Raw genomic sequence first — 23,846 nt, 5'->3', positions numbered from 1 at the left:
TGGAGATATTTTGGATTGAAGGAGGTGGGGGTCACCCGATCTAAGAGGTAAAATTAGCGAGAAAATGGCCGCCAAAGCTTGGTATATATTCCAAAGCTGGAAAGTCCATGGAAACTGTAAATTTATATTTTTGTGCCTTTAATCAACGTTTTCGGTGAAATTCGCAAAGGAATGTGTTGTAAATGGACATAAAAGGTGTTGAGCCAAAAAACGAAAATTCGATAAAAATTGCTATGAAGGGAGAAAACTGCTGTTTTCTTTGATTTCATTATTTTGACGAGAGACTGATTCCACCCCGCTGCCTCACATATGCCTTTTTCATTCTTGTCTGTCCCTGTACTGTAACACAAACACACACCTGCACACAAAACAGCATCAATCCCAGTCAAACCTCTCACGACTCAAAACCTTAACAAACAATACCAATGTTATCGGTCGAGGAAACAAATTCTACTACTACAATTACTAAAAGCTCTCTTGATACAGAGGAAACTTGCATTCACAAACTCAGACTCACCGAAAGGAAAATAAATCTCTCCACTCTTCTTTTTTTTTTTTGTTCATTTAAGTCATCAAAATAACTCATATTCATTGAAAACTTGGGAGTCACTGGAGAGGCAAGTGAACAACCATAGCTGACATTGCGTCATGATTTCTCTGCCACAAGGAAAATAATCTACTTTACTCCAAGGAACCGTCAATCAGTGAATCACCAAGCACCATAGACTATAACTATAACATGTTTATCACTTATATGAGTGTGTGTGCCTGGAGAAAGGTCCCAGTTGTCGGAAAATTTGCATATTAAAATGAGGGTAGATTTTTGTAGCAGATTCAATGCTGAACACGCTGTTTAAAATTTGTTCAAATATCTGGAGTAGTTTTAAAGATATATGCAACCTTTTGTAACCCAGGGTGTAAAACGAAAATTGGAGAAAAACAGCTTTAATCATAGTATGTTAATCTTCGGTGAAGTACAACATGGTGCAAAAATAAATTATAAAAATCCTTTCAATATGGTATTAAGAAATTGTTAAACGTGTGTTCTCCGACGAAAATAACTTTTTGATTAGGAACGACTTTTTAGTGCCTTTTCAATTTTCACCCCATTGCTCAAAAATAGTCATACATATACACTGTACACTATGGTTGACCAGTCAAAGACACAGTTATATAAGCAACCAATCAGAAGCCTTCTTTCTTTCATATCAAAACATGAGTTGTCGAAATGCATGGGATTGTGAGAGGTTGTGTGGGTAGCCAACAGATGCACTGTGTCTGTGTGGTAAGGGTGTGTGTTTGTGCGTATAAGGGAGGTGTGTCTTAACACTTTGTACCCACGCTGTGCACAGAGCACACAACACTTGTCCTTACGTACCAGGATGCAGATGCGGTACATCAAGTACGATACCTGTATCTCGGCAAAAATAAACCAACCAATATGAAATTTTCATCATATTGAGAAAATTGAATGTGATGATCACATATTCACCAAAAAAGGAATTAGAATCTGAACTGAAACCATTAGATCAAACACATTCATCACTCAAATTCTCATCATAGTGTAAGTATAAAGCAGCATTCATGCCAGACCTACTTGACATTTTTTTAAAATTACTCCAATTGTTGTAAACAAACCGATTTTTGACCTCACAGGCCACACAAAACATTCAGAAAGGAAATTATAACTTTAACAAGTGCACATGTCAAAAAGGAGATCATTGCTACATTTTTGTTGCTAAATTACACTGTCACCGATCGGCTTTACGTGGGGGCAAAGTGTTAAGCGTGCCTGGAAGGAATCATCAGCAGTTCCAAACAAATGTCATAATTTTTTTTTCACAGCTACTGAATAGTGAATAGAGATAGAGAGGCACGCAAGTTTGTGAAGCCAACATCATTCAACCTAGTTAAAATTGACCTTAGCGAAAAGACTTACACTGTATTACACAGAATGTTCCACAAACAATTGATAATATTACGTAGAAATGCATTTGAGCGAAGCGCTTTGTCACAAACCACACTCTTCGACAGTCAACCTTAAGAACAGACGACAGCTTAGTGTAAGACTCTGCCATATGCCATCTTGACAAGTGACGTATGACAGAGTCTTATGATGAGCGGTCAAGATGTCTTTGTTGTTATTGATTTTTAAAATGCTCCTGTTAATAGCATTTTTCTGTAGTAGAAACCTCGGAATCAACAAAATTTAGGGTGAGACCTGATGACTTCATTGGATATTTGTTTTACTGCATGACTAGAAGTAGAAGCTAACACAATTTACATCCTAGTTTCATTGTATTAAGCTAACAAAATTTACATGTATGTTCAGTTTCAGAATCCCCACTGGCTGTAAGTTTCGGGGGTGATTCAAGTCGAGTCTCAGTTCCAAAATAATTTGTCAAAAAGATATTTGAAGTACAAGTGATGGGGCTAGGAAGCAGCGAATCAAATCTCAATAACTCAACACTGAATACTTTCTACTTTTTCAAAATCGAGCTCAAGTGAGGGTCATGTAAGCAGAACACAATGAATAGGATGACAGGCAGTGCAGTATTCAACATATGTGTGGCTGCGAAAGAAAACCCTTCAGATGTCGCCAGTTCCATTTTTTTTTAGCTATGAGTCATTTTAGAGTTAAAAGTGAGCTGTTATCTATTTAAAATTTAGATGAGGTCATTTTTTAGTTTAAAAATATGTTAATTTTCATATTGAAATTATCTTGACGTCAAATTTGATGTTGAAAATGCATTTTGAGATGTTTTTCGTGGCACCCCCATCCGTGCGACAACCATCGAGTTCGAGAGACTTGCGAGCAGTGAAGGCGAAAACATTTTCACATTTCTGCTGACTCTGGATTCGTTTTATTTATTTTTTAACTTGCCTTATTATATATCAACATCCTTGACAGAACCTCAGAAATTCTCCAGAAACTAGTGCACACGCATTAATAGCGTCCACATGTAGTGCGCATCGAAAGAATGTGCAGTGTCTCTAGCGGGCTCTAAAAAAAATAGATCCCCGTTTCTAGTCAATTTTTGCTAGATTTAAGGAGTTGACTGTAAAATAAAAGTCCTAGAGACCGAAACTTGCATTTAAAACTGGAAAATATACCGTAGTTGTTACTTGTATAAGAAGAAGCAGGATTTACAACCTGGGTTGATATCAATGAAGGCTCGGATGTCCCTGTGGAAGCTTTCAGGTTCACACCACATCAGGGACCACGTGCTCTTGCTCCGCTCACCGAGGAGTCTACACCTCTTGACTGCTTCAACACTCTGTTTACGGAGGAAGTCATGGAAAATATTACATCTGTCAAAGAGTCTGCAGCCACAAGAGTTGTTATCAACAATCCACCCAAGAGAAGATCTGTCTTTGCGAACTGAACACCGATCACTGATCATGTGTTGTTGAAATTTCTCGCTCTGACTATTCAGATGGGAAAGAACAAAAGGCCAGCCATTCGTGATAACTGGTCTACCAATGCCCCAGATTATTGCACTTGGTATCATCAGCTCTTTTCCAGGGATCACTTTGAAGCAATTTGGTAAACAATGCTCCACTGCTCAGATGACCCGCACGCAGAAGGCAAAGAGAAGATCGAGCCTTTTCTCAAGAAGATCCTAGATAACTTTAGCAGCACGTTCTATCCAAGCCAAAATCTTGCACTGGATGAAATGGTTGTGGGATGGACAGGCCGTTGGAGGTACAAAATGCACAATCCGTCAAAACCCAAGAAAACCCACACCAAAGTTTTTGGGTAGGTGGACAGCAGGACAGGACACGAGGTGAATCTGCATGTTTACTTTGGAGCAGAACTAGTTTCATCGTTGACCTGGACAACAGCAATCCTCAAGTTGTCAAGGAATTTGAGTACCTACTCCACCCTCTAACTACCCGTGGTCATCATGTTTTTGTAGATAGGTACTACACATCGCAAAAGCTGATACAGTACTTATCAGCAAGGAGAATTTACTTCACCGGAACTCTGAACATCCAGAGGAAATGCTACAACTCAAATACTTGGGAACCTATACTCTTCAAATTTTGCATGGCTTTATATAATTGGATTATCTGAGTTGCTGGAAAAATTCATTGATAACTATCAACAAACACAGACTGTAGAGCAGGGTAAGTCATTTTATTTATTTTTTTAAATCACAATATCAACGCTTTGAGGAGTATATGTATAGGAAATCAGGAGAGGCAGCAAATGTGACTAACGTGTCCGACTGTATGTTTTTTTTAATTTATGGCAAAGACTCCTTCCCTTTGTGAGGACAATGCCTCCAGCTAGTGACTTGTGCAATGTTTGTGAGCAGGGCACAGTGAAGCTCAGGCATTCTGCGAACAAGCCTGATAGAGAAAAGGAGGTGACTCTGCAAGAGATGCGCAGCATCAATAAATTTTTCAGAAGGAAAGGAATTATTACAAGGACTTTTGTGCAAGAGTGAAGAGGCAAGTACAGGAGGGTGACAGCAATGAAAATCATGTCAGCTTAGACTTCGAACAACAAGTGCATTATCCGTACAATCCCCACCAATCAGGCCCAGTCTACTTTAAAACGCCGGGGAAAAGAGACCTCTTCGGTCTCAACTGCCAGCCTTTGGGGAAACAGATGAACATTCTGACAGATGAAAGCCATTGCACAGGGAAAGGTGCAAACACTGCGATTTCCTTCCTACATTATGAACTGGAAAATTGAGGAAATGGAAAGACGGTGCTGTGCCTGCACCCAGACAACGGCACAGGTCAAAAAAAGAATAATACAATGATGTGGTATCTATTGTGGCGCTGCATGAACAAACGACACGAACGCATCAAGCTGAGTTTCCTCATCTCTGGGTACACCAAGTTTGGTACTGACGGCGGATTCGGCTTGATCAAGAGGAGGTACAACAGAACAGAAGTCAACAGTTTGGCAGACAATGTTGATGCTGTTGAAACCTCATCACGGATGAATTCTGCTGTCCTTGTCAGCACGGAGAATAGAATCTCTTACATTCCCACGTACGACAGGTCATCCACATTGAGCGCCTGCTTAAACAAGATAAAAGGCCTCAAGACATATCACCACTTTATTGTCCACAACACAGGCACTGTCATCTGCAAGAGAAATGTAGATGCAGATGAAGAGCGACATCCTCTCTTGAAAAAGAATGCCTCTATACAACAAGACTTGCCACCTAAGGTCCCATCACCTGGACTGAGCTCAAAGGGACAGTGGTACCTGTATAAAGAAATCAGGGAGTTTGTCGCAGAGAAGTTCCAGGACACTGTGACACCAAAGCCCAGTGTTGCTCAGCCTTCTGCGGATGCAAATTCAGAGACAGAGGACAGTGTCAGTGAGCCGAATGATACCCTAGTAGTTCCTGGACCTTCACGTACAATCACAGTAAAAAGGGCAATGCAACGCAGTTCCGGGCGAGGTGGAAAGACCAGAACAGAATGACTAGTAAGTGATTTTTCTTCGAAATAAGTGTTTCTGTTAGCCTTAATTCATAGAAGATCAAGAAAAGATAAGTATGGAGTTGTATGAGTATGCTGAGAGTGCTGTGATCAGTCCCATGTATAAAAATGAACTAAAAATCTTCAACAAAAACTTTGATCGTGATTTTCTTAGTTGTACTTTTCTCCTCTTTTCGAACTTTAAATGGCAATATCTCAGGTTCTAGAGAAGATAACTGCATGAAATTAAAAGTAAATTGTTCCAAAATGAATGAAGACAATACAATCAACTAAATTTCCATATTTTGGTCAATGTGAAGGGTTTTCCCTAGCAGCCACACATATTTCAAAAAGGCAAATTTAAAGTGACATAATTAATCAAAGTGTGAAAATTTTTTGTCCTCAGCAGACCCATAATAAAGTTTTCCCATATTCAGTGAGTAGACATCTTGACCCGTTTCTAAAACAATCAAACTGCAAATACGTATATTGATTCCACTCAAAGAAATAATGTATGACCCATCTATTAGAGATTATCACCAGATCAGCTCCTGTCATGGGCCTGCCACAAACTTCTCGTCTGAAAAACGGAAATGAAGAGTACAAGTTCAGATCTCTGCCTGTGAAGCACCAGAAAGTACCTTATTTTAAGTGAAACAAGAATGCACTGAACACACGTGATGAAATTTTAGTCTCAGAAGCAATCAAATACACATCCATATTCTGAAATATGAGTTTCGGAGGCATCTAAAACATTTAATGAAATTATAGTTTAGTCAAAATCATTTACAACAAGCTCAGGTAGACATGACACAATCATAATCTTTTTCCTCCAGCTACAGAACAGGGAAAGGCTAGACATAGACTTACATAATGAGATGTGCACTGATCTGTTGAAACAAGTATTGCCATACGCTAGGCCCTACACTGCAGTACAACTCGCTCAGTGGATAATGCATGGATATGACACACTCATGCATTTGAGTGAATCTGCCTTTTTACACCGTGACAGAGTTCAGTGTATTTTGCAGCTTCATTTCAACATTCATCGTAAGCCCAAGTCCAGAGTACTTTTAATGAGGCAGTAAAAAAAATAAAATGACTTTCATTTGACACTAAACTGATTGAGAGAGTAAAAAAAAAAAACTAAAAGAACAAAGCTGATTTTTTCCATAAAAACAGCAGCATTGTGCAATGTGCATGCACATAGTGAACTTTTATTGATGTTAAAATAAAGATCAACAGCCCCCAACCTCCTTTTTCTCCCCCTCCCCTCCTCCCAAAGTTACTTAAATGAAAACAAAATGTATACAATATATTCTATACAGCCAAAATTGTCGAAAACGGCTACCCATTGTCAAATAGAAAAGTGATGGTCTTAGCCAAGCAAACATATTTGACAATTTCATAATGTATAATTTTTTTTTTTTAAACATATAAAGGAAAAAATGAAAGGGTGAAAGAGTCCTTCGTACAAATGGCTGTTTTGTACAAGTGGCCATTAGAGCAGATTTGACTGTACGTATACAAACCTCATTTTGTTGATCAAGAAACAGCAGCAGGATCAAATAGGTCCGTACTTGAGCATGAAGTAGAGGTCCACAAAGAAGACGACAGTGCCTAGGATCAGGCCAGACAGCATTTGCTAACAGGAGGGATGGAAGGGAGGAATAAAAAGAATTCAAGTTAAGCAAGGTTTACCATTTCATGAGGGTTAATAATCCCCCCCCCCCATTTCTTTTACGCAGGACATCAGCATCTGTAGTGTAATGGTTATGATCTTTTCTGTTGTATACAGAAGATATGAGTTTAACCTCAGGGTAAGGAAGTTATTGTGGTGGCTGCTTCAACCCCGCTTGTTAGGGACACTCTGGGCTGAAAAATCAAAATGTAGGTGTATTTTACACCCCCATCAATAAAATTTAGATCAATTAGGATGTGGGCTTCCGAACCAGATGTCAGGACCAACCTGGGCTGAGAGTCAGACTCGACACTCCTGCGTGCAACAGTTCCTATACTTTTCTCCTCCAATAATCAAGTAACTTCACACCAAACTGGATGTAAAGCCTCATACACAGCTCTTGTTAGAATTAGAGAAATTTAAAAAAATGTTCTCCACATCATTGCAGTATAACATAAAACTTATTATTCTCTTCCACAGAGAAAAAGAAATAAAAAAACAAACGACATTTCAATTATTACAATCTAAAAAAAATTACGCAGGAATACCCAATAAGTCAAACCCAAGACCCAAGACAATTTCCACACTCTCTGGACCTACTCCATTCTTCCGGATGGCAGTAACAAATCAAAGGCCTACAGTTCTGCACTTTAAACACTCACCATTGGGAATACTTTCCCCACCACAAGCTCCACACCTTTGTAACCAAAAGCAAACCCAGCAGCGACAGTGATGAGAAAGTTCAAGATGTTGATTGTATGACGATTCATGCTCTTCACTGAAATAAAAACAAAAATGCATTATTTTTACTTTCCGCACATTGAAATGGAACTAATATGTGAGGCAGCGTGGTGGAATCAGGCTCTCGTCCATTTTTGGGCATGTAGAGTTATTGGTATCATCTTAAAGCTTGTTCACTTGTCTTTATTTGGATGAAAAAAATATCCATTTATCTTGAATACAAGTCGAGATATTTGCGAAAGAAGGAGGTGGGGGTCACCTGTTTTCAGAGGTAAAATTAGTGAGAAAATCCATGGTAACTGAAAATGTACATTTCTGAGCCTTTAATCAACGCTTTTCAGAAAAATCCACACAGAAATGAGTTCTTTAATGGGCATGAAAGATGCTGAGCCAAAAAATAAAAATTTGATAAAAATTCACAAACCTGCTGAACAATGCAAGTTTCTTTACTTTGATTATTTTGACGAGAGCCTGATTCCACCACGCTGCCTCACATATACAGGTTTTTACTAAACAAACACAAAATCTCAAAGCACACTAAAAGAAAAATCCTTCCACCCCTTGAAACCCACTCAAACCAAAGAAACATAAAAGTAACATTTTCAGAAAACAAATATATGTATACAGATAGTTTTCATTGCACAAACAACAAAAAATTCAAAGCTTATTAAAAAACATATTTTCTCATCCCTCAAAACCAAATAATCTAAAATATTCAGAAAACAGATATATTCAGACACAAAGCCACAGCTTTAATTCACTCAGTCTGTAACAGCACAGGCTCATCGTATCCTTATATACTTTTTATGTGGAAAACGAAAGAAGCATATATTCATTTTTGTCGATGATCGTTTGAGATAAAATACAAATAGATCTATAATAACTAAAAATTATAAATCTTGAATGAGTGATGGCAAAAAAACAACAAATCAAAACAACAAACGACACCAAAAAAAAGTGGAATCTACCAGGGCCTCAACCATGTGATGCAGAACAAAGAAAGAGTAAAAATGGAAGGTAATAAACAAGTAAAACTCACCTTCTTCATTGAATGTGAATGTTTTCTTGTTCTGAGGAAAAACACCATAAAAAACTAACAGTCATATCAAATCATAACCCTCACGAGACAAACAGAAATTTTCATAGTTCTTTAGAGATTAAAATAACAGCTACATTTACAACTCACAGCACACTACTGTAACAACATTTTCGTTTTTTAATAACTTTTGTTTTCAGATAAAAAATAAATGATATAGTATCTTTCAAATCCGCAGCTTGCACTGTATGCTTCCGCGGGAGCTGAGAATGTTTCTGAGTGTTCTCAGAGGGTCTGCTGGGGTAATAATGGTATTAAAGCGCATAGAGCATGCTCTTGAGTATGGATATGCGCTATATAAATGCAATTATTATTATCATTATTATTATTATTATTAAATTTATCCAATATATGTTATTATTTGGACCACCTCTAAGCAAACAAAAGTGAACATTGGACACAACAACAGTAGGTTACGATGTGACAGGAAGGTACAGAAAGAAGTTCAATAAACAAAATAAAAGATTTAGTATTAACAAATTTCAATAATCACAGAAACATTTTTTTAAAAAGAAGGAAAGGAAGGAAAAGACCATAAAAATGGTCCCCCATACACTGTTTGTGGAACCCACAAGGAAAGCGTAAGAAGGGAAGACCAAAGATGACATGGAGGCGAGCGGTACAAGAGGAAATTGAAAAAGCGGGGACATCATGGAAACAGATAGAAAAGGATGCTCAGGACAGGCTTCGCTGGAGTAATGTTGTTGATGGCCTGTGCTCCACTGGGAGTTAAAAAGGGCAAGAGAGATATACTATTTAGATTATTATGTCTCTTGAAAGTCAGCAAAATAAAAGATGACAGAAGTGCACATGTAAAGAACATACTAACAATGTCACCAGGAAAACAAACAACAAGAAACATGTCGAACTTTAAGAATGTAAGAAACAAATACGTTATCAGTAGAAGAAGAAGGAGTTGAGGTCAGATGAGGGGGAGGAGAATTACCCTAGGGTCCACATTCCGCGTCATCCGGATGTACTCCCTGTTCTCTGCTTCACGTTTCAGCTTTTGTATTCTCTCTTCTAGTTCAGGGTTCTGTAAAGATGGAACAGAAACATATACATGTTCTCTCTTAAAAGTAATATAGATACACACATGGTATGCAAACTGTGCAACTTACAATAAAAATTCATATAAACTTCTCGTAGGCATCATGATGAAAAAAAGACAGAATAAAGGCTTTAAAGCAGATACTCAGCTGTTACGTTTCCTCACCGTCAGTTTAAAAAATTCAGAGAGATTTCTAGATGGTGAAACTATACTGCTCCACAGGAAGGCTTATTAAACTGCCTGTCCGATCAATCATGTTTTTCTGAGTATCATAAGTCTCATTGAAAGTAGGACAGCTGATCGCTTTTCTTCTCAGCTTATCATTCACAACCTAACAGAGAGGAATTGACAATTTTGCCTAAATGCACATCTTATGATTCACTCTGAAATAATATTTTGAGAACTATGTAATTCCTTCTCCGTCTATTCATGTCATTATGTCTCACATACTACCATCGTACCTTCACAGAGATTTATTTATTAACATGTTGAAGCTCAACCTTAAATCTGAATGAGGCATGAATTCTTGTTGAAATTCTTCCATGTCTTGTTTACCCACCCAATACTCCGCCTCTAAAATAACATTTTCTCTACTGTCATAAAAAAATCAACAAATTAATGATTAATTACACAGGTCAAAACATCATACTTACCCGAGGAGGCAGCTGTACTGACTGGGGTATGATGCTTGCATCTTCAACAATTTCATGCAGAAAGGTTTTGTGACCTGCAAAGTCAAAACATTATTGTGTATATGAAGGCCTCTCAGTCACTATCAGCTAAACAGTTGTCTATTGGTATCACCAAAATTAACTTGTATGGTCATCAACTCCAGTACACGAAGTTGAGAAATCTTCATAAACCACAACATTTCTTATTAATTCCTGGAGTCAATACCCTTATATGTGAGGCATCGTGGAGAAATCAGGCACTCTTCAAAATAAGGAAATCGAAGAAATAGTCATTTTTCTGTCCGTGTGGCAATTCTTATCGAATTTTGGTTTTTTGACTCAACACCTGGGTCGGCGATCCCAGGCAATATGTGAGGTGTGCTGACAAAATGAGTTACCTCTCGGATTTTAGCATTATGGAAATTGATACATCAACTTGATAGCTGAAGTTTGTGCAATTTGTGAGCATGGAATAGTAAAAGACATGGTAGACTTGAACAAAATGGCATCTATTGAAAATCTATAAATCTGACCCCAGTGTCGATTTTCAGCCGATCTCCATTCTTGGATCGTGAGAAGTAACTCATTTTGTCACAATATTGTTAAAATTTTTGAAACTATCCAACTTATGTCTTTGGCGGAAAAAAATCCTTTGACATCTGTTCTTTCGGGTCATAATGGAGAAACTGTTGAAAAAACACCCTAAATGACCTAAATGGGCGTTTGAAAAGTGTAAATTGCTCTTAAAATCCTGTTAAAAATCCCTGTTTTTTCTGTTTTTCTCAAAATCTACTTTTTGACATAATGTGACCTCCTGGGTGCAAGGAGTTTTCAAAAACTACTGAAGCTAGAAGCTTGAAATTTGGCGTACATGTGCTTTAAGATCGATTCTGGGGATCTGAGTGAGGGAATTGGGAAATATTGGTAACTTGTGGAAATATTCAAATTTTGTGTAATATGTACCCCAAAATTTCGTCAACTGACTCTAGGGGGTCCAATGACTTTGGGCTCACTTTTTTAGCTTTAAAGATAGCTCAAAATCCTCACATGGATCCCCAGTTCATATAAGTTTGTACTTGTGAGCCAAATTTCAGGCTTCTTTCCAGTCCTTGCAGAATGGCAGAATGAAAGGATAATGCCTAAATCTCGCAAATAACCCAAAAATCTCGAGATTGGAAACCGTTCGGAGCAATAGAGTTCAACTTTATTTTCCCGAACGTTCGGAGAAATAGTCACTTCGAAGGCGGTCACTATTCTCACCCGGGGTGAAAATAAAACGCTGTGAAAATAAATATATTATTTTATTCTCACCCAGAGTAAGAATAATATCCATTTTATTGTCACTCGGGGTGAGAATAATATTATACTGTTATTCTCAACCCGGGTGAGAATAAAATGAGTATTTTTCTCACCCAGTCTGAGAATGCAATGGATTTTTCTTCTTAGGCCTACCTGGGTGTTGAGAACGGATTATACAAAATAATTTGTGCATTGTAAGATTAAGAGGTTTCAGGAGAGGGCAGAGCGCTGGCCGGTTTTTCTCGGCTCCCGCAGGGATTGTAATTGTTTCATTTTTTTTTAATCTTGAGAGTATGCACACATATCTTCACCAAAACGCTAGACTTTTTTTCTTAATTTTGATTGGTAAACCATTCAAGAGTAAAATTTTCCATTACAGAACCAATAAATACTGTGGGAACAAAAGAAGACGGTATTTGGTCAAAAGATATGGTTTTCCCCCAAATCAACAATAGTTGCCTACCGCGCTTGAGAGCTGGCCCGCCCGATGGCGATTTCAGTCGCCTCGCGCACTCAGCAGAGTGAGAGAGGGAGACGAGTTTTGTCGCCTGGAGCGCTCAGTGACAGGGGTCCTATGATGCCCGAAACGAAAAAAACGGGTGAAAATAGGAGGCTGTCGTTATTCTCACCCGGGGTGAGAATAGAATCAATTTTATTCTCACCCGGGGTGAGAATAATATCCAGTTTATCCTCACCCAGGGTGAGAATAATCACTCCACACTTCAAAACTAGTATCCCCAAACGGTCTGGCAATTGTACAGGAGTGTCAAAACAAATCATGACTAACTGCTGACTGAGTTCCAAAATAAATTGTAAAATTCAAAGTCTGAGTCAGACAGCGCTGAGTCAGAGAGAAAATCAAAGTAAGTCAATGTCATGTCAACAAAGGAGGAAAGAAGTCTACCTTACACTTACACTGTATTTTTACACTTCTACTCCCTAATTCCTGACTCTAATCTAACCTTGGTCATACAATAATTCACAAGAAAAGAAATAAATGACTGGTCCACATCAACTAGAAGGCTGCCAATCGTAATCGTTCTGACAAACCTTCGGATCTCAAAGTGTTGTACACTTCTCGCACTGTCTTCACAGAGATAACCACAGGCACTTTCGTCATTGACGACTGATCGAGTTTCTCTAATATGTCATCGCAAGTGGTTTTTACATCTTGGCGTATACACTGGCAAGCTACAGCCTTTTCCAAAGTTTCCCTAATGCGTTGTGTCACTTCAATCTCAGGGACGCGGCTTCGATGGGGATCTAAGTCTGTTGAAGTCTCCATTTTACTTTACTTTTCAGCACCCTATCACAGTGGTGAACGCATCAAAGTCAAAACCAGCAGGAGCTAGTGCTTCTAGTTCTAGCAGCAGTACAAACAAAATGTTTTATTCACGTCATGTGATAGGCCGTTTGTTGTTTTTCGCCTTGTACTTTTCTTCGTGAAATTATTGTATCGCAGTTTCCATATTAATAATAATAATAATAATAATAATAATAATAATAATAATAATTATTATAATAATAATAATAATAATAATCGCATGTTAGGCGGGAGTAAAATCTTGATCGAATAATGTTGGTTAGCCGGGGAATGAATCAAGAAATGTCTCCATTAGTTGCTGTTTCTGCTTCTTCTCCTTACCGCTGTTATTTTTCTTCTTCTTTTTTCTTCTTCTTCTTCTTCTCTTTTAATGCACACACCTTAATGACAAGAAGAAGAAGAATGAGAAGAAGAAGAGGAAGAAGAAGAGGAAGAGGAAGAGGAAGAGAGGGAAGAAAAAGAAGAAGAAAAGGAGGAGGAGGAGGAGGAGGAGGAGGAGGAGGAGGAGGAGGAGGAGGAGGAGAAGAAGAAGAAGAAGAAGAAGGAGAAGGAGAAGGAGAAGGAGAAGGAGAAGGAGAAGGAGAAGGAGAAGGAGAAGGAGAAGGAGAAGGAGAAGGAGAAGAAGAAGAAGAAGAAGAAGAAGAAGAAGAAGAAGAAGAAGAAGAAGAAGAAGAAGAAGAAGAAGAAGAAATAATTATTAGCAGTGGTAGTTGCGTGCTTCCTTGGATCTGTCAATTCTCTTGTACTAGATCTAGTAAATTTGTGCGTTGCTCTCTCCTCTGCATATTTAATGTCAGTTAATTTTTCACTAATTAAGAAAATACATTAGTTGATTTTATTTGTCAAAAGATTTATTAAATCAAAAGCTTTCCTGCTTGAGAAGCAAACATGAAAAAACATTGGGCTCAAGATACCCCTTTTATAAATATTAAAACCCATAAAGCACAGCAGTTCCATTGGGCACCTTTCCCTTCATTTGGCCAATGTGGCACAGCCCAACATACTTTCATTCAAGGTGACGGTTTTAAAGAGAAGAAAGAGAGGTGGTCATGATGGGGCACATTCTAGGACATTGTACATGTAGTGCAAGTCTATGGGGGTTTTTTTTACTTTTATAGTAGAGGGTTTTACGGCGCTCGCAACTGCATAAGATCATATGAGCGCCAAGGGGTGGGTGTCAACAGAGAAGTTTTTACAGGGAATCAGACTTATTCTGCTCACCTCTCTAGCCTCAACAGCACAAGGTCTGCTTCGACTATCAAGGCACCCCAAAAATAGCAGGTCACAAGAGAGTGACAAACATACAAAAGAAGTAGAGGAAAATGACAATAGTAAGGATTAGGAAAGGAAATGCAGCAGTTCCCTGTTGTAGATCAGGCACAGATATGAGCGTGACATGATGAATCAGCCCATTTACAATTCTACTGTGCTTGAACGAGAAATGCCCCCCCTTTGAGAATGGCCTAAAGACACTACAGTCATTGGCACTGCCCCGGGGGGGGGGGGGGTGTCCGTAGATTGACAACTACCTCAAGTTAGTTCAACAGAGACAAGTCAACACAACGGTCATTTTCATTTAGCGTAGGGCGAATATAGCTGTCATTTTCGTATAAAACAGAAGCATGACTTACAAGAGGCGCCCTCCAAAAATCCATTTCAAGTTGCTGGACATGCACCATTCACACACAAAAAAAACAAGGTACAGATCACAAGAACTTGTTCCTTCTGAAGTGTCATGACCAACTTTGAAGCTGCATGAAGTTCGATTTCATAAGTTTTTCTTCATTTATTCACATAGTATTTTATGTTAGTTTATCTGAGACCACAAAATGAATTTTTCCTTTCATCAATAGTAGCCTCTCCACAGCATATTACCATGTAATCTAAAAACTTAGTTTTAGTAAGAGATTTACGGCACTTGCAACACAATAAGGTCATATAAGTGCCGAAGAATAGATGTGTAACAGGAGAGTAACATACACAAAAAAGAAGGAGGGGAGATAATGACGACAGATGTTTGATAGGAAAGAAGGAGCAAACCACACCAGAGCACCCGCCAACCACCCACTCTAAAAACTAAGAATAAGATACTATAACAACCTTTTGAAGTAATGGAAGAGATTGACAGGCTAAACCACATCAATAAAATAACAACAAAAGACAGGAAAAGAAGATATTGTTATATTTATTGCAATCTCATTTTCAGATACCACAATGCCCAAGTACAAGAAGCTTTGATTTTGCAATTGAAACAAAGAAAGAAATACAGTGTTTCCAAGAGAGTAGCGGTATTCTCTTTACGTGACAAGAATTAGAATGAAGAAAAAAAAAGAATAGAAAACTGCTTCTTGTCATATCAAGCATGCTTACTATGAAACAACATACATACACTAGACACACCTCACCATTGTTTTGTTTTTTTGGTTTCAGTTTCATTAAGTGTTTTATGACACATGCAACACAATTAGGTTAAATAACTTAAAAGTGCCACAGAGTAACAAACTCTACAAAAACAAGGACAGATAAGAACGACAGACGTTTGATAGGAAAGAAAAAGAAAATCACACCAGAGCACCCGTCATCCACTCACACATCACAGTTGATAGACTACAAAGCAACAGAACCAAATGAATGGCATAAAAAAACAGGGTTAATAAGCAAAACAAGAAAACATTAGAAGGAACATGGTCTTGATGAGTGTAGCAACACAGTGGTCATAGTCAGCTGCTGTCTGGTGCTTTAGGCATGACAGGAAATTGGTATTATATTGACTTTTAAAAATAAAGCATTCCGAATAACCTATCACATGCCAATTGTCATAGTTTATCAGAACAAGCTCTAAACATACAACTATGGCTTGAAAGAGGGATAGGGCTCATTAATGGCCACAGTTGGGGCAAAAGTAAAGTATAACCCCCCCCTCCCCCCTTTCCACTCCCCCACGTCTTCTCGCATCACAATGATCCCAGCCCACCATTTCATGTTCCTGTGTCAACAATGATGACCCCGACTCTACTCTATAAAAAATTTCTGCTCTAAGCCGATAAAATCAAGCTTGAAACCAACTCAGAATGTAACGAAACATTCTTGCGATAGACTTCCCAAACAAAAATACAAGTAGTCGGGCACAGATAACATGAACGTGAAAAACAAAAATCACGGCTACAATTTGCTGTTCCCCGGCTGATATCTCTTTAATATTTCTTTATATATACAGTTTACCCAAATTATGGATGTGTCGAACACATTTATCACCCGTTGTGTTCACTAAGAAAAACTTAACATCACCATTCACAATTTAGATCACTTAGAAAGTGGCCCGCTCCAACCCAGTTTGTAAGGGTCAATTTGGGCAGATATTTTCAGGAATTCTAAGATCCCCTTAAGTTCTTAAGCAAGTTTTCTTGAACAAAATAAATGCAACTGCAAAAGGGAAAAGAGAGCTAAGTTCACAGGAAATCATAATAAAGAAATGCCATTAACATTCATTGAAAATGACTTCTATTGAAAAATAGGAAAGCAGATTACAATGACAAAATTAACACCTTCATGAACACCGCTGTCTTATGTACGACCTGGCATATTTCTCGTGCACTGAGTTCGGTACAGAAATACCCAGCATCTCACTTTCTCAATTTAAACCCTTTACTATGAATTTAAGAAAAGAGATAGAATGAAGCAAATGCAGATCTGGTACAAGTCATATATATAAAAAATGTACAAATATGTGCAACTCTTTCCAGGAGGCAAACTTTCAACTTGTACAAATTATGCTGTATCTTGGAGCATCCAACATAGCATCACTAGTAAACTTTGAGCCTAATAATAACCAAACACAATGCGTGGTCAGGACATCTGTTCACCTACCAATAGTATTGTCAGTAGCAGAAATCCCACCACTCACATCTCTGAAAAGTACTGGGTACGTGTCCTGACCAGGCAAAGGAAGACAACCAAAAGTGGAGGCTTTTGTAGTATAAAACGTCAGTTCAAGAAGACAAAACAAAAAATATTCTGAAGATATCACACGCAACCCAACTTTTGCAATTTCTAGAGATAGCACACCAAAATTCATTATGAGAATAGACTTTATAACAGAAACAGGTCTATGGGAATTTCAAGGTCCAGAGGTACTGTGTTCGCTTTGCATTCAAAGGGTCCCAGTTCGAAACCTGATAGCGACGAAAATATTTTCTTCTCTAAAATATTCTTTCACATCCTTTCCTATTCTCTAGTCCTGTTCTGTCATCTGCTTTTATCTCCACTCTCTCCCCCCATCCCAGCCTCTTCTTTTCTCCTGACTCTTTCTACTGCTACTTCTGGCTCCTTACTGCTGTCTTTTAGCCATACCCTTGCTCTAAGCGTAGGTAAGATTAAACGCCCAGCCTTCTCGGATAAGGGCGAAAAATCTAAGAGGTTCCATGTGCGAGTTGAGCACGTTAAAGATCCCTCGGTGGTCCTTAAATCGATAAGAGTAGGCTTCAGCTACCACCTAATGAAATCCAAAACTATTGCCTACCAAAACTAAAAATACTCTAGTCAGCATAAAAACAGAGTACCTTCGAAAGTGAAATGTTCGCTGCCTGAGGACAAGAGGCCCCTATGAAGTAGGAAAAATGGTCACATTTGTAAAAATCAATAGCACCCCAGGTTGAAGAACCAGCAGCTGACTACCCCTGAGATGTAACAGGGGAAAGCAAGGAAGAAAGATACAGGTCTGTAGATCGGGCACACACAGCCATATAACAATATGAACTGCACAGAAAAGACCCAACAACTACTCATGATTCAATTTAAGAAAGGTAACAAAAACGTGAGGAGAAAAACTCTGTGCTCTCTCCTGCTACAACTTCTCCTCTCCTTCCTCCACTTCCTTTAAGCTCATCATGTCCACTTGACCTTTGCCCTTTGTCTCAGTGCTGACCAGGTCGTTGACCTCTCTGTAACAGCCTGGGTCAACAAGAATTACCTGCAAAAATTTCACACAAACAAATCAATTTTATGTTTAGGAATCTATTCAAAAGTAATACAGTAAAACCATGGTAACTAAAGCTTCAAAGCTTCAAGGGACCAGAGAATAATTTTTGTGATAAGCAGATTTTGTGTTAAGGGAAGCTGCAATGCATAGAATAAAAAGAGAAAAAACAATTTTGACGGGGATTCAAAATCCCTTTCTGGTAACAGGAGTTTTGTGTTTAAGTGGCTACGTGTTTAACAAAGTCTACTGTAATTCTTTGAAAATTCAAAAAGGAGCACAGCTGCAATCTCACTCCAGGTGTAGTACTCCCTTCACCTATCTACAGCATGCGTGGTTCACCCATAGAGCACAGTCGTACGGTGACGCACAAAATTTGTTTAATGTTCTATTACGTAAAGCACCCACAATAATAAAATAAAAGAAGCCAGAAACAAACCGCTAGCCACATGTATCAAAACAAGGTCCTCTTTGGTGCTGTAACTCTCATTTCTGAGTCTATAGCGCCGTAAAACATCTACAGTGCCATGCCAAAGTCCACACGCTTTAACTAAACATAATAGGATATTCAACTGTGGTTACCTAATCTATAAATCGCTCTTTGGGATAACCCAAGAGATGACGACAATTGTAGCGAGTTTAGCTGTAGGTTGATATTAATAAGACTGCACATCTCAAATGTGTTCCTACTGAATAGTGCCAAAACATAGCCCACAGTAGGCAGACTAAAAATAAATACGATAGACTGTACACTATGCTATGCCCAAATTATGTGAGCCCCGGAGCAATCCAGCAGAGTGCTCGAGTGAATTGTGATTGGTTCATCGTCTTGCAACTATTTTAAGTGACTCTGTGACCATGAACCTGAGGGAGGAGAATGTGACATACTTAAGTCACCGTCCTATGAGTGGTGCCATTGAATGGTTTTGTAGGAGAGTAGTGAAAGTTATTACTAGAGTGTTCCATTCCGATGCAGGATGAACGAAATTGATGTTTAGCTAACAAACAAAATTACTTCTAGAACTAAAAGTGACAAGTAAAAATAATGAAAATAAAAGCATGGGGTCCTCTCTCACCAACCCAAAGATCTTAAAATTATACACCATCTCATTTACTATGCCCTTGACTCTCTTCAACCTGTGATAGTTAAATTGTGAACGCCCACTTTTTAGCCCCACAAGCCGCCCCTGGTCTGTGGCAGACATTTTTTTATTTTTTTAAATGAAAGCACTTTCCATAAAAAAGATTTAGATTCTATTTCGTGCTGGTCACAAATCCCTAACCCTGTTTAATGTTCTTTAGTTTATTGATCAATCAGCTAGAGTACAGTGTTTATTCTTTGACGTACCAGATCATTTTACATTCTCAGGAACCCAGCAGAAGTAGGTGGTTATTAAAAAATAAAAACTCCTCTACTTATCAACAACGCCTCTAGCATGAATTTGTGCTTAATGGTTTCAGGTCTGTAAGAATGAGGCCAAAAAGAAACTGAGAGAGAGAACAATCTTTTCAGCTTAAAAAGAATGTATATCCCCCTTTAGTGGTACTTTTTTTTTTTCTAGAATCCTTAATTTCTGAGACAAATTCAGATCTTCAGGGTCATCATTTTCCTAAAAGGCAACTTTGAGTTTGAGCTCATTTATAGAGGGCAGTGACAATATACACTTATTTATACATCAACATTTAGTTGAGTTACTGAAATCATTGAGATAAAGGAACTCACCATCTCCAATTCATCATTAAAATTGTCCACTTCCACTTCCAGGGCTAGTTTTCGAATACTCTCCCTGACTCGCTTGCCCTCTTTTGCTGAAAAAAAAAAAGTAAATCAGATACGTCGGTAACAATATTGCTTAAGACTTTTTAAAGAAAATAATTGTTCCAATAAGAAAAATCTTACATGACTGTTACCTCCGAGTCTGTACCAATCACGGAAGTGCAAAAAGTTCAAAAGCACGGATGTCAGATTTCATGAACAACAACATTCCAAGGCATCTTGTGCCTTGAGCTATCCCACAAACTCTGTGGTTACCAAGCAGAGCCATTTGTTTTCTCTATGTCTAACAGAGTCCTCTTTCAGTAAATGTACCAGCTCTGGCCAATAGAAATTCATGTTATATTATCTTACCTCTCTTATTTGCCTCTCCGCACTCAGCTCTATATGACTAGCACTATTGATCCACTGCTAGATGCAGCCCCTTCCACAGGCACCATTCACATGCCAGTGCCCGGTACTCAATAACCTTTCAATGTCACCTCCCCCCTTGCCCAAAAAAAAATAAATTTCAAAACAGTATTATTGCCATTTCCAGCCTACCTGTATCCAATAACAACTCAATAATATCACCCCCCCCCCCCCCCTCCCCCGGGATTCCCGGGGCCTGGCAGTCACCCTGTACACGTGTTCCTGTCCGATCTGGCAAATTCAAGGAGGTTTCAAGGAGATTTTCCCCCCCCCCCAAACCAAACTTGTACATGAATAGCTCTTGTTCAACCTGCCAGTGTCATGCAACCTATAACCTCTTAACACTATGTCCATACCTCCCCCCCTCCCTTCTCCCCTCCACCACTACCACCCGTTGGTCCTCCAGCAGTTCTTACTCCAGATCTACGAACACTTCTCCATGCATCTTCTAGACCACTGGTACTCAGAGAACTAGGACGACATCATTACAAGCATCATTATGTGTGACGTCATGGTGAAATCAGGCCCTCGTCAAAATTATGAAATCAAAGAAACCCGCATTTTTCCACCCATAGGGCAATTTTTTAAATCTATTTTTTTTTGGGGGGGGGGGGGGATCAACACCTTGAAGGTTACTCAAAACCACGTCTATGTGGACATTACAGAATAAAAACCTGATCAAAGGCACAAAAAATGTTAATTTGCAGTTTTTAAGGACACCCAAGGTCGGGAATTCAGCAAACTTGGGTGACCATTTTCTCGCTAATTTTACCTCTGACACCTAGCGACCAAACCTCCTCCAATGGCAAATATCCCGACTTCTATTCAAGATAGATGTGTATTTTTTCATCAAAAGCAGTATAAATGAACAAGCTTTATAAATATACCAATAACCCCATATGCCCAAACACTGATGAGGGCCTGATTCCACCACGTCCTAATAATAATAATAATAATAATGAAGATTATTTCTATAGCGCCAACTCCCGTGTAAACACAGCTCTAGGCGCTTTACATAAATGCATGTAAGAATAATATTCATGCACGCGACACACACACACACACACACACACACACACACACACACACACACACACACAAACACTTATACTGACACTTATACTCTGCTCACCTGGAACAACAACCCTCAGCTTCATGTGAGCCCTCTGGATCTCTAACGTTTCAGTCTCCTTCAGTTGCTTGATCACTTCCAGCGCCTGGGGGAAAAAAACATTGAACAAAATTGTACATTAAAATTCGAGGGTAACATTGATGAATGTGATGACTGTCAATGTTTTTTTACTGTCTGGGGTGGTCGCTTTGAACGCCTCGTGGCCGGGCTGTCGTCTCTATGACTATCCAGACTATCATTAACAGTCCTCTTAGACTATCTGTTCCCGACATTATTTTATGGTGCATATCATTACATTGAGTCTGTCTTTCCATAGCTGCCACTCAGGAATTTCAAAAAAGGAGGAAATTCATGCGAAGGCGGACGAGCGATCTCCGAAGGCCGGAGTAAAACCAGTGAGATCCAGTAGAGGCAATATATACTGGAAAATCTAGCCTATCTAGCCTATGGTTTTTGAAGGGAAAACTGTCATATTTGTTAACCATAGGCAACTGAATTAAAATGCATTTGGAAAAAAAAAACAACAACAAAAAACAAAAAACAACCAACAAAGGCACTAAGTAGACTAACAAGCATTTGAGTCAATTTGACACAGTTTGGACTTGGTGACTAAAAATCCAGTGTTTGTTGCAAGCTGGTGTCTTATAAAAAGATTTCTTTCAACTTAAAACTTGTACATCGATGTTGAGCGCGCGCAGTATTGGATCAAGGAAGCAACACCTCTGCCGCTGTACTGAGCACTCCTGTACAACTGCGGTCCCGTTTGCATTTAACTTAGTAGTCCCTCTGTAGAGTGTAGATCTAACCTGAATTAAAATTATAGCCTAGGCTATCTAATCTAGATCTAGAATCTAGATATCTAAATATGTGTAAATCTAGATTATATCTAGAGATAGATTATCTAGATCTAGATCTATATTCAGTGTTCACTTCATCAACAGCCACAATATAGCCGTCATGTAAACAAACGGGACCGCAATTGTACAGGAGTGCCGCGGGCCGCGATTTCTTTATCGCACCAAACGCAAAGTGCAGCAAGCGGTTAGTTCAATTTTCTCATGAACTTTTCAAGTCGCACCGGCAGCTTCTTTCTCGTTCCAGCTCCTTTTATTTTTGCATTCAGCATCAATTTCTCTCGAATTTCCGCCGTTTTCAATGACAACTCGGCGCGCTAACGTCCCGATGCCCGATCGACACTTTGTTGCTCCATAATAAACAAAGTGAAACTAGCGCTAGGCCTAGAAGAATGGAAGTAAAAAGCTACGGGCGGACATGCGCAAGCTGCGTTTTCGTCTCTCTCCCGGTTCGGTGTTTTCCGCGTGTAAAAAAGTATCGTAATTTGCGGCCGAGAGCGGTCCAGCGGAGGAAGGAGGAAAGTAGCAGGAAAAGCTAGATGAAGCGGAGTTTTCGCTATTTAGCGGGAAAGTGGCAGCTATGGTCTTTCTTATCCCCCCACCCCCCACCTTCCACCCATTCAACGCCTTTGTATTCTAAACCACTGTCAGGGAATCCTTCACAAAACAGTCACGTGTCGTCGCATTCCCAGCTAAAGTGACCCCCACCCCAAAGGGAGGTCACTAGAATATCAAGGCAATGACATGACAGCGTCCCTTCCTCCCTTTGCAAAGGTTCATGTAAACGCTCGCTCCGTATAAACACACACTAAGGAGCCCTCCCGAACACCGTGCCTTTAGGCGGAGACTACAGTACTTACTTGTTGCTTTGTATTCTTGGATGGTTTTACAGAGAAGTGCATGGATTTCATAGACTTTTCTATCATCGTGACAGGGTAAGGCCTTTTCGTTTCAGGGTGGACACATTTATCTGCCACGATGGTTGCAATGTCTCGGAACATTTCATCCAGCTGAGCACTGCGTTCTTTCTCAGACACTTGCAACTCCCCTTTGCTGAGAATCTGAGAAATGTATTTTTCAACGTCAATCAAAAACTGTGACCAAGGGGACCACATATTTTAAACTAATACAATCACCAAAATGCCAGGGTGGAGAGGCAGATCATACTATAGAACACATCCTTCAGCACTGCAAGACACACAGGGCTCTGAGACAGGAAACATGGCTGAACCCATTCACATTACACCATATAAATACAGTGGGACCTGTCCATGACAACTATCCATTTGTAAGGAGAAAAGTAGTCATCTTAAACAGGTTGTCCTCTTGCACAGTGTCATTGTAATATTTGGAAAAAATACAATTTGGGGGAGGGGGAGGGGGAGGTTG

The 23,846-nt window shown here is 39.1% G+C and overlaps 2 protein-coding genes across 4 annotated transcripts in view; both read right to left on the bottom strand.

The window, feature by feature from the left end:
• Positions 1 to 546: 546 nt before the first annotated feature.
• LOC101859646 (transmembrane protein 199) lies at positions 547 to 13,349 on the bottom strand. Its single transcript, XM_005100396.3, has 7 exons — positions 13,038 to 13,349; positions 10,671 to 10,744; positions 9,913 to 10,002; positions 8,910 to 8,940; positions 7,792 to 7,907; positions 6,981 to 7,093; positions 547 to 6,028 (listed from the first exon to the last, which is right to left on the bottom strand). Exons 1-6 carry the CDS (start codon positions 13,270 to 13,272, stop codon positions 7,013 to 7,015), a joined length of 627 nt encoding a protein of 208 aa, XP_005100453.1. The 5' UTR covers positions 13,273 to 13,349; the 3' UTR covers positions 547 to 6,028; positions 6,981 to 7,012.
• Positions 13,350 to 15,480: 2,131 nt separating this feature from the next.
• LOC101859105 (ribosome maturation protein SBDS) overlaps positions 15,481 to 23,846 on the bottom strand; it is a 17,242-nt gene continuing 8,876 nt past the window's right edge. For all 3 annotated transcript variants that reach the window (XM_005100395.3, XM_005100394.3, XM_005100393.3), the window contains exons 4-7: positions 23,318 to 23,518; positions 21,604 to 21,688; positions 20,010 to 20,095; positions 15,481 to 18,280 (exon numbers count right to left, since the gene is read on the bottom strand). In XM_005100395.3, coding sequence (XP_005100452.1) covers positions 18,155 to 18,280; positions 20,010 to 20,095; positions 21,604 to 21,688; positions 23,318 to 23,518 — 498 coding nt within the window. In that variant the 3' untranslated portion in view covers positions 15,481 to 18,154. The remainder of the gene's footprint in view (positions 18,281 to 20,009; positions 20,096 to 21,603; positions 21,689 to 23,317; positions 23,519 to 23,846) is intronic.

The sequence above is a fragment of the Aplysia californica genome, unplaced genomic scaffold (assembly GCF_000002075.1).
Source record: "Aplysia californica isolate F4 #8 unplaced genomic scaffold, AplCal3.0 scaffold00246, whole genome shotgun sequence".
Lineage (NCBI taxonomy): Eukaryota > Metazoa > Mollusca > Gastropoda > Aplysiida > Aplysiidae > Aplysia > Aplysia californica.
This window is presented reverse-complemented; position numbering and strand designations above follow the sequence as displayed.

What these genes read in the sequence shown, in the direction of transcription:
- LOC101859646 (XM_005100396.3), bottom strand. Translation starts at nt 13,272, where the DNA reads ATGGAGACTTCAACAGACTTAGATCCCCATCGAAGCCGCGTCCCTGAG. An exon ending in CAACACTTTGAGATCCGAAG is followed by an intron (nt 10,745 to 13,037) that starts GTTTGTCAGAAC and finishes TTGACTTTGCAG; the next exon opens with GTCACAAAACCTTTCTGCAT. An exon ending in CAGTACAGCTGCCTCCTCGG is followed by an intron (nt 10,003 to 10,670) that starts GTAAGTATGATG and finishes CCATCTTTACAG; the next exon opens with AACCCTGAACTAGAAGAGAG.